Here is a 10,780-nt window from a genome sequence, read left to right as displayed (position 1 = left end):
GGGTGCTGGCCTGGCAGGGACTAAGTGTATTTTTAGTCTTAGCCTTAGTAAAAGATGGCTGCCAGCCATGTGGTCATCTGCATCATGATGATGTCACCAGTCAAGATGGAGGAGAGCCATGTGGTTGCTATTCAAAACATGCTTTTCTCCTCTCCCAAATAAGTAAATCTAAGTCATAAGGAAGGGAGAAGGAAGAAAGTGGAGAATTTTTTTTTTCTCAGTTCCCCAACTGTCTGGCCCAAGAAATACTGAGGCCAGTCTCACATCTAGGGCCATGGTCAGAGGCAGGTGGGTCTGCCAGAGACCCCAGTGGCAGTACTGGATGGAAGGCAAAGCCACTGGTGATGGAGAAAGCAGACTTGTTACAGTGGGAAGGAACAGCTCTGCTGTGGGTGGAGGCAATTAAGTGGGTACATTTGGTGGGCCCTGCCAAGGTATGTTACCAAGCAAACACCCCACATGCAGCAGAATTAGTGGAAGAGGTTTGAGGGAGGAGGAAAGGGAAAGAGTGAAAGACTGAGTCAGAGTGAGGGCTTGGGAGGGGCAGGCCCTGATCACTCACCTTAGCCATAAATGTAAAAATACAGCACAGGCACAGTTCCCATGGATAAGAGGGGGAAAAGGACTCACTACTGCCTGTAGCCATGGACGCCCCCAGGGATAAAGGGAGGACGAACAAGGACCAAGCAGGCAAAGAGGGCAGTCACCATACTCAACAGGGGTTGGCCTAACCAGAGGAATCTCAGCACCTAGTACTAGGGTTTTTGAGAAGGCCAGCAAGAACGAAAACCAAGCTCTGAGAAATGGGTGGGTCCCCAATGGGAGAGTCAGAATACTAACAAAGTTTCCATGTCATTATTTGAGATCTGGCTGGTGGGACAGAGAACGACTTGTTACAATGAGATAACTGCATAGGGGTCATTGGAGTGACCAGTGCTCTGGGTACATCACATACCTTTCCAGAATACTTTTTGGGGTCCAGTTTCTGTGGCCTGAAGTAACCATCTTGCCAGCACCCCCTTCTTCTCTTACCTCCCCTCTATAACTGATATGACAAAACAGTCTGTCCAAAAGCAACTTAAAGAGGAAAGTATTTATTTGGCTTACATATCTAGGTCACAGTCCAATACTGAGGGTGGTCAGGGCAGGAACTCCAGCAGGAGGTTGAAGCAGAAACCATGGAGGAATGCTGCTTGCTGTATCACTCAAGGCTCTCCCTTAGCTAGCTTTCTTATACAACACAGGGCCACTCACTTAGGGATGGTATTGCTCACAGTAGGCTGGGTCCTCCTCCGTTAATTGATAGTCAAGACAATCCCCTACAGATATGCCCACAGGCCAAAGTGATCTAGGCAATTTCTTAATTGAAGCATTCCTCTCAGATGCCTCTAGTCTGTGTTAAACTGATAATTAAATTAAAGTTAACTAGAACCATGTCCCAGGCCCTTGTCTGGCACTATTGAAAAAGAGATATCCTTTACCCTGGGAAGCTGAGCTGGTCAAAATGGAGACAAATGCTTCCCTGGATCAATTGGCAAGAAATCCCAACTGAGATCAAAATGTAGTTGAGCTAGGTAGGCATGGTCGTTCACATCTGTGATCCCAGCCCTAGGGAGTCTGAGGGAGGAGGATCATGAGTTCTAGGCCAGGCTGGGATATAGAGAAAGAGATTGTCTTAAAAAGCAAAACAAAACAAAAATAAATAAAATAAAATAAAAGGAAAATATAATTAAGACAGAGAAAGGTAGATTCCTAACTTTTCCATTAACATTTCCTTATAATTATGGCTGCTTCTGTCATTTTCACTTATATGAATGAACTCTTATACTGCTGTTTTTAAAGCATAGGTCAATTTTGAGTTTGTTTTTGGTACTTCCATTTGGCTGATCCAGCCTTCAGTTTTGATAGTGTTCTGATCAGGAGTAGGTATATGCTCTCCTGGCTGAGGCTTTGCACTTGAGTGTATAGTTTCTTCTTAATAAGCTGGGAAACCATTACCTCCAATGGTTGTTACAGAGGAAACATGTTCACATCCATTCATCAGTTTGGATGTTTTCAGCCACAAGTAGCAGAAATTCTAAGTTAAACTGGCTTAAGTAAGAGGAAATTTTAATTACAGGTGTGGTGCCACAGGTTTATAATCCCACAGGGGAGACAGAGGTGGGGGGATCATGAGTTTGAGGCCAGTTTGAAATGCATAGTGGGTAAAAAAGAGAAATAATTTATTTCACACAACAGGGAGTTGAGAAGTTAGAGCAGTTTAGAGCTGGCTGATTCAATGGTTTGGCTACACCCTGAAAAATTCCACTTCTGTTCTTGTTAGATGTATTTACTTTGTTTTATGTGTATGAGCATTTGTCTGCATGTATGTATGTTGTATGTATGCATGTGCACCATGAGTGTGTCTTGTGCCCACAGAGGACAGAAGAGGGTGTCAGATCCCTTGGGACTGGAGTTAAGGATGGTTGGGAGCTTCCTTGTGGGTGCTGGGAGCTGAACAGAGGACTTAGGCAAGAACAAGTGCCCTTAACTGTTGAGACATCTTTCCAGCCCCAGGATTCCACTTCTCTCAGTCTTGCTGCCATTTTTTGTCTGTGGTTTACGTGGGTAGTGGCTTTTCTTCATACTAGCTTCTGATTTTGAGGTAGGGGCTGAGCCCCAGTGTTTTACCTACTTTTCTATTGCTGTGAAGAGACATCCTGACCAAGGCAAGGTATAAGAGAAAACATTTAACTGGAGGCTTGTTTCCAGTTTCAGGAGGTAAGTCAATGATGACCACAGCAAGGAGCATGGCAGCAGCTAGGCAGGCACAGTGCTGGAGCAGTGTCTGAGCACTTACATCTCACCAAAAGCATGAGGTGTAGAGAGAGAGAACTGGGAATGGTGTTGGCTTTTAAAGCCTCAAAACCCATACCCTGTGACACAACCACTCCACCAAGACCATGCCTCCTAATCCTTCCCAAATAGTGCTGCCAACTGGGGACTAAGTATTGAAAGATATGAGCCTATGGGGGTCATTTTCATTAAAAATATCACCACCAGGGTTCCCGTCCTGATAAGACACTCCTTAGAGGAAGACAAGGGACTCATTTACATGCTCTTGTTCTATATTTTACTCTTAGAAACAAAGGAACTACTCTATTGCCCTACTGGTTTGTAATAGTCAGGATAAACTAGGTTATATATCAGTAACAAAACATCCTAAAGCCTCAGTGACCAAATAAGTCTGTTTTTCTCTGTTGTGTGTAATGGTAGGTCAGTAAAGGGGCTGTCTTAGTCCCTTTTCCTGCTGCTATGATAAAATACTCTCGAAGAAGTTAAGGCAAAAGAGGTTTATTTTGGCTCACAATTCAAGGGGACAGTCCATCAGGGTGTGAAGTCATGGCAGCAGGAGCTTGAGATAGTCAGTCACACTGCATCTCCAAGCAAGAAATAGAGTGACGAATGCTTGTGCTCAGCTAGTGTTCTCATTTTTATACAGTCCTGTACCCTAGGCCAGAGAATGGAGCTGCCCACTTTAAGTGTGAGTCTTCCCACTTCAATGAAGCTAATCAATATAATTCTCCACAATCCTTCCCAGAGGTTAAAAAATCCCTCACATGCACGACTGCAGGCTCATCTCCTAGGTGATCCCAGACCCTGTCAAGTTGACAATGAACACTAATAATCACAGGAACTCATTCTCCCTCAGGTCACTCAGGGTCCCTATAAAGGAACAGTGCCATCTAGAACACTGTCAGTGGATGAGCAGAGGGAACATAGTTCTGGAGAGTCTCCCACTGGCCTCCAAATGCTGCAGTTTTGAAATGACACACATGGCTTCTGTTCATGCATCAGATAGGGTGTTATGACCCCACTCAAACACAAAGGGACCAGAAAATTTGGGCTAACAGTGCTAAAAAGTGCTATAGCTGTTCTCATTGTCACATGTCCATTTTAAACCTAATCCCTGGCAGGCAGTCTAGGATAGCCAGGACTGGTTTACAGCAACCTTTGGAAGGTGTGAGTGGTGACTGAGGTAGCACAGAAACCTCCACAGCCTGGGAATGGAGCTGAGCTAAGTGGGACCCTGTGGGAATTCTCTGACAGTCTTATGCCACTAGGAGACTCGGAGTCAGGTTTGCTTTGCCTCTCTGTCCTTCCTTCTTTCATCCATCTCTCTCTCTCTCTCTCTCTCTCTCTCTCTCTCTCTCTCTCTCTCTCTCTCTCTCTCTCTCCCCTCTCTCTCCCTCCTCCTCTTCTTCCTCTTCCTCCTTTTCTCCTCCTCCTCCTCCTCCTCCTCCTCCTCCTCCTCCTCCTCCTCCTCTTCTTCTTCTTCTTCTTCTTCTTCTTCTTCTTCTTCTTCTTCTTCTTCTTCTCCTTCCTTCTCCTTAAAAAGCAGACTTAATTCACTTTATTTTTCTTGTATAAAAACCCTGGTATGATAGCCACAGCTGGAGCCTGGGTCCTCTGAACAGAGACTCTGGTATGGGTTTTCACAAGATGGTCAGTGAATTCCTGATAAGGAGACTTGGTGAACACAGTCTCTTTCCAGAGATTGGAGGTCAGGTAGCTGTAGTTCTTAGAGATGGCATCAATGGTGGCCTCGGAAAAGTTCCCCAGGGTGGCAGTGCAGACCCTGGTTGATGTGTAGTCATCAATACTGGGCATCATCAGTAGCTTCTTGGGCACAGGGGCAGAGCCGATGCCAGTGCATTGCGGGCAGGGATGAGATGCACCAATACAGAGCCACAATGGCCTGTTACTTTACATGGAACAGTGTGGGGCTTGCCAATCTTGTTCCCCTAGTAACCTCTCCACACAGGGACAATGGAGGCTTGGCCAAGATGATGGCCCCTCAATGGCAATGGCTACTTCCTTGGAGCACTCAACACCAAGACCAACATGACCATTTGTGGTTCTCAATAGTGACAAGCCTTGAAGCTGGTCTGGGGCCCAGCCTGAGTCTGCTTCTGCACTGGCATGAACTTTGGAACCTTATCCTTTAGGGATGCACCCAGGAATAAATCAATAATCTCAGATTCCTTAATGAGAAGGGAGAACAGGTAGATCTCCTCCAGGGACTTGATCTTCAATTCCTTAACTAGGCAGCCCAGCTTGGTGGATCCACTCCTTGTCTTTGGTTTTACCTCCACAAGCCCCGAGGCCTCAGCCATGGCCACAGTCTCAACCACTGTGGGGTGGGGGGCAAAACAGCTTGACCGTATAACTGCCATGACACAGCTTCTGTAACAGGCTTACTAGTAACACCGGGATCTAGAAAAAGCCATGAGCTGACGCCACCCAGGGAGGGCCTGCATCTAAGGGGAAATACCTGACATTCCAAATATTCCCTGTACTTCTAGACAAATGTCAGCCAATAAGGGTCCTGAACCCTGGAAATCCCCTCACCCCAACCCCTGTTATGATAAAAACCCCACCCTGCCTGGGCTTGGGGCTCTCTGCTCTCACTGCTGTGATGGACAGGGAGTCCGAGCTTGAAATAAAGGCTCTTTGCTTTTACATATGGGATTTGGTCTCCATGGTGGTCTTTTGGGGGTCCCTGCTATCTGGGCATAACATTTGGGGGCTCATCTCAGGATCTCCCATAGAGAGGGCCACCACCCATAGAGCCTGAAGCTGGCCGGCATGTTTTCTATATGTCTGTGTTTATGTTTGTGTTTTCTATGTTTACTCTCACTTGGATATCCTTTTGTAAATGGGCTTTTGGAATAGCCTTTTGTAAGCGAGCCCAAAATTTGTTAGCATCTGCAGAAGGTCTTTGGATGGGTTTGGATCCCTTTGGTTGATTTGTATTTGAATTTGATTTGTATAGATGGGGATGGCATGAGGCCAGTGTCTTCCTTTTGGTTTTGTCTCCAGGTGCCAGGAGAGCTGTTTTGTTGTCTTATGTGTTGTAATTTTGTTCTCTTCCTGATTCACAAAAATTGTAGACTCTCATTTTAAATTTTTGAGCTGGTCAGCTGACACTGTTTCTGGGAAAATTGTTTGCCCTTTTGTTGGAATGTCCTGCCTATATGAATGTGTGAATGTGTAAGAAATGTGGCCATAGTATGCATGTTTTATGCCTGGGCTTATGTATGTGTTGTGACTCCAGATAAGAAACTACATGGACAGCCTTTAAGGCCAGATAGCCAGCAGAAGGGACAGAGGATCCCTTTGGATGAACTGGGATAGACTAAGATTACTCCTACCCCCCATTGCTTCCTTGCTCTCTGACCCAGAACACTAGCAGCAGTGGGCAGGAGAGCTCCGGGGACAGGGACTCTGGTCACAGTGGAGGAGTGGCCCTCCGCCAGAGGGCCCAGCTGGGGCAGGGAGTCACTTCCAGTCTGCCACTCTCAAGCACTTGAGAATCTGGGGTTAACTGTTGTGAAATATTGTGTCCCCCAGTATATTGACACCCTAATAAACTTTTCTAGGGGTCAGAGAACAGAGCCAGCCACTAAATTAGACATAAAAGCCAAGCAGTGGTGGCACACACCTTTAATCCTAACACCTGAGATCTCATGCTTTTGCTTGGGAAACACACATGCCGTTAATCCCAGGAAGTGATGGCAGGAAGCAGAAAGGTATATTAAGGAGTGCGGACAGGAACTAGAGGCTTTTTGCGGCAGTTCAGCTAAGACCCTTTTGGGTGAGGACTCAGAGGCTCTCAGTCTGAGGAAACAGCATCAGCTAAGGAGTTGGCGGGGTGAAGTTGACTATGGCGTGTTCTGTCTCTCTGATCTTTTAGAATTTACCCCAATATCTGGCTCTCGCTTTTTTCTATTAATAATACCTTTTTAAGATTTGTGCTACAGTTAACAACAATCTTTTGTCTGCATACTGCATGCTGTCCTCTCCCATGCTGATGGGTGGGGCTCCCAAGAACTACCCTGGGAGCTGCCCATCAAACCTGACGAGGCTTGGCTCCGAGGGAGGAGTCACTGCCTATGGTTACTAAGCTGTGGTGGCTATGTTATAATGCTGTAGGCAGGGCTGCTTTGATCATTGAGATCCAATAAATTATAAATACTTGTCATCATTTAGAGGAGTTGATTATACAATGTTATTGGTTAAAAAAAGAGGAAAAAAACCATCCTATTGCTAGTTTCAGATGCTTTACATTCATACAGTATTGATGCAAATTTAGTTATTCTTGTTATGGTATATGTATGTCTTTCTGTTATATTTAAAAATATTGTAGCCATACAATATATTCTAGACTACTGAGCTGAACCAGAAGAAAGACAAAGTTTTTATGTTTAAAAAATAACAAAGAAAGCAGGAGACTGGATTAATAAAGAGAAGGAAAAAAAAGAGGAATTTGTCTGAAGTAAATGTCTGAGGAATCAAAGGTACATAGAAGGTTGTAGAAGGCCAGAGGGGATGCTAACTATGTTGTGGTTTCTCATATCTGCAAATGCTGAATTTAAAATTTGACTATATTAGGTTAATTCTGGCTGGTTTTCATTTTACAAATAGCTGATGATTTTTCACTGCAAAATATTTATGTCAAAAATGGAGATATATACATGTGTATATATATATGTGGACATGTATGTGAGGTAGATTTAACTCTTTATGTGTGAATGTAACTACTAGCTTTTAACTCTGTATGTGTATGATACTTGGATCCAACTATATGTATATTGTGCATGTAATTATTGTTTAGAAAAACATGTTTTAAATGCAACCACATGGCTTTTGACAGCCATCTTTTACTAAAGTTATAAAGATCTAATCAGAAAAAACAAAAAAAAAAGATCTATTCAGATTAACAAAAGCTAATTTAGAGATTTACACCTAAGTACTCATGTCTTTGCCAAGTGTTCAACAGCAAGCTTCTAGAAAATTTAAATATATGGCTACATATGTTTAATAAATAAGTTATTTGATAAATATTAAAGCTGTACCTCAATGATTTTATATACAAGAATGTACCTTGCTCTGGCAGCTAAACTTTGTAATTCCAAGTCATCCAGGTAATAGCCACCAGAAACAGATGTTCATTCCTTGTGAATGACCTAAGCAAGAGACTTGGAACAGATTCTGACTCCATGAGTCTCAAGCCTTTGGGGATTGGAAACCTTTTTACAGGGGCAGCCTAGGACCACCTGCATGTCAGATGTTTGCATTGAGATTCATAACAATGGCAAAACTGCAGTTATTAAATAACATTGGGAAAGTTGAAAACCAGTGGTTTGGAGAATGTTTCTCCTTACTCAAGGTCTATCCAGGCTTAAGAATGTATGTCTAGCCTCTTTGTCTTTGGTAACTTTGTTAAGCTTAAGCTATTTGGATAAACTGAGTCATATAAATGTTTTATATTGATACTAAAAGGAGTTTCAATTAAGAAATTGTTTTTTTTCTAAGGCTCATACTTAACAAAGATAAAACTACAAAGTTCCCTTCCCACGGTCAGACATTAAATAAAGCTCCCACTCCCTCAGGGGCTTGGAGAAAGTTCCTGCTTGCTAAAAGGGAGTCACCCTCCTTATCTCTGGTAAAAGGAACTTATGGCCCTTCCATTAACATATGGCTATTCTGTTTTGGTTTCTTGACTGAACCCATATTTGATACTAGAAGAGATTCAATTCAAAATCATTGTTTTAAAGGCTATTTATTGTAGACTGTTAGAGAACATAAGTAAATAGTCATCTTATAAATAAAGATGTTCTTTAATTGTAGTCATGCTAAGTACTGATGTAATTAATTACATGGATAAGCTTTACTTAGTCCCTTGTATATGTTTTCAGGGTTGAGCTTAAAAGAAATAACTAGAAACAAAGTTTATTAATTCAGATATACCTGGACAGCCTTCATACTTTAGAGATCTGCAGAATATGGCATTTAAAATGTTGATCTAAAAGCTTATTATATTAGACAGACTCTCAGATCCTAGCAGTGACCCAAGGTCTCCAAAGAAGATTACAAGGTACCATGATGTCTGCAGCTGGATTATGGCAATGATGACCACAAGATGATATGCTTCAATGCAACATCTGCTACCAGGACCCGGCCCAGACTGTGGAGAAGCAACACTGGAGACACCCCTTTTTCCTAGATAAAGTAACATCAGTCTTCACCATGTCCCTCTTCCACAGGAAAAATTCTCCCCTTATGGGCCTGGTGGCTGAAGAAGATTGATGCTGTTCTGATACTTGTGCCTCCAATGCAATGGAGACCTGGGTATGGGCTGGTCCCTATAGAATTGGAAGCTGTTGGCTTGCACTCAGGTATAATTTATGCTTTTTAGATCTCTGAAAGTATTGACAGCTAGGCTAGCTATAACTTTGTCAGCTTGGCAGCATCAGACAGCCAGATCCTACCTCAAGAATATAGCCAACTTGTTAGCTCATTTTTAATAAAATGTTCTAAGATATAAAAGTTTGAATAAGTCATAAAGGTTTAAATATAGGTCTGAACAAAGGTCTGAGGATATGAAAGTCTACAAGTTTTGAGGATCTAAGAATATTTTCAGATATATAAAGGTCTGAGGATATGAAAGCTTATAAGCTTTGAGGATCTCAGAAAATGATTTAAGATATAAATGCAAGTTGTGAAGATATCAATGAATGATTTCAATTATGAAAAATGTTCTGGTTTGCTTTCCTCTTCTACAATATAAAAGTTCCAAGCTTAACATTCAATAGAGTTCTGATAAGCTGGTAGAGCAGTGACTACTGTTCAGTCACAAGCTCAAGATTTTAGATTTATTTTGGTTGTCATCTAAATGTAAACTTAAAAATGCTTCTCATCATGCCAAAAAAATGTCTGTCCAACTTATACCTGGCTGTCTGGACAGAAGGAAAATGCACACACTTTTAACCTAAATCTGTAGTTCTTGCCAGGACTCAAAGGTACGAGTCCACTTCTGCTGTTTTACAGATACCCATCACATGCTTCATCTGTGATATGGATTTCAGTACAGATTGGCAATATTAATGTATCTGAAACCTTTATGTCATTTTGTAAAATAATTCGTATAGGCCTCAGAGGATTAAGAGTCATAAAACTTGGATCCACTTCACAGAGGTTGGAAGGTCTCCAGATAAGTACAGCTTAAATTTTCCCCACTTGTCTATTCCTGATCTTGGGACTCCTGCCCTTCCCAATTACTAGGACTTTGGACCTAAAAGTTCCAATTACGGTCATGAATTTTAACTTTTGTTCCTAGTTTAAAATTGTCTCACCAGGTTTCTTCTTGGTTGACAGACACCTCCAAGCTTCAGTTGCTAACTACACTGCTCTGGATGACTACAAGCTCTGGACTTGCTAAAAGCTGATGTGGACCAGCCCAGCCAGTATTATTGTTTTCTGTCTCTACAGCTAGGTCAAATATCCACATGCTTCTGACAGATGCCCCATTGCCCAGCTTTTCACTAGACTTTCAGCCATTCTAGGGCCCTAAAAACAATGCCCCAATGTCATATTGAAAATTCCAGAAGAGAATGTCATCCAATGTTCCCTGCTCAAAATAAGTTGAAATGCTGGGTAAAAAGGAAACTCTCTGGCATAGGGGACAAAATGGATAACTATAATGCCCATGACATACCAAAAAAATAGGTTCAGAGTTGTCAATTGATAAATTTATTAACTAAAATGGTTCTGCAAAAGACACCTTCTTTGTGCAGAACCAAAGAGGTATTATATGGCCTTAAAATTATTATTCAAGATTATAATCTGGTTGTACTCAAAGATCAGAACTACAGGGCCTTAAGAATGGCAATAGATACAGATGTTGCTGAACTATAAAAATCTGTTAGCTAATGGTTTTTAGGTCCCAATACCCTTG

At 42.3% G+C, this 10,780-nt stretch overlaps 1 protein-coding gene and 1 pseudogene across 1 annotated transcript in view; both read right to left on the bottom strand.

The window, feature by feature from the left end:
• Positions 1 to 4,383: 4,383 nt before the first annotated feature.
• On the bottom strand, positions 4,384 to 5,352 carry LOC119088899 (annotated as a pseudogene).
• A 3,591-nt stretch (positions 5,353 to 8,943) lies between these two features.
• The window catches only part of Odad1 (outer dynein arm docking complex subunit 1), a 16,229-nt gene continuing 14,392 nt past the window's right edge, over positions 8,944 to 10,780 (bottom strand). The window contains exon 10 of the mRNA XM_037210167.1: positions 8,944 to 9,010. Within this exon, the coding sequence (XP_037066062.1) occupies positions 8,944 to 9,010 (67 nt within the window). The remainder of the gene's footprint in view (positions 9,011 to 10,780) is intronic.

This window comes from Peromyscus leucopus, chromosome 1, assembly GCF_004664715.2.
Source record: "Peromyscus leucopus breed LL Stock chromosome 1, UCI_PerLeu_2.1, whole genome shotgun sequence".
In the NCBI taxonomy this organism is placed as follows: domain Eukaryota; kingdom Metazoa; phylum Chordata; class Mammalia; order Rodentia; family Cricetidae; genus Peromyscus; species Peromyscus leucopus.
The sequence above is the reverse complement of the archived record's forward strand: the minus strand, read 5'-3'. Positions and strand labels throughout refer to the sequence as shown.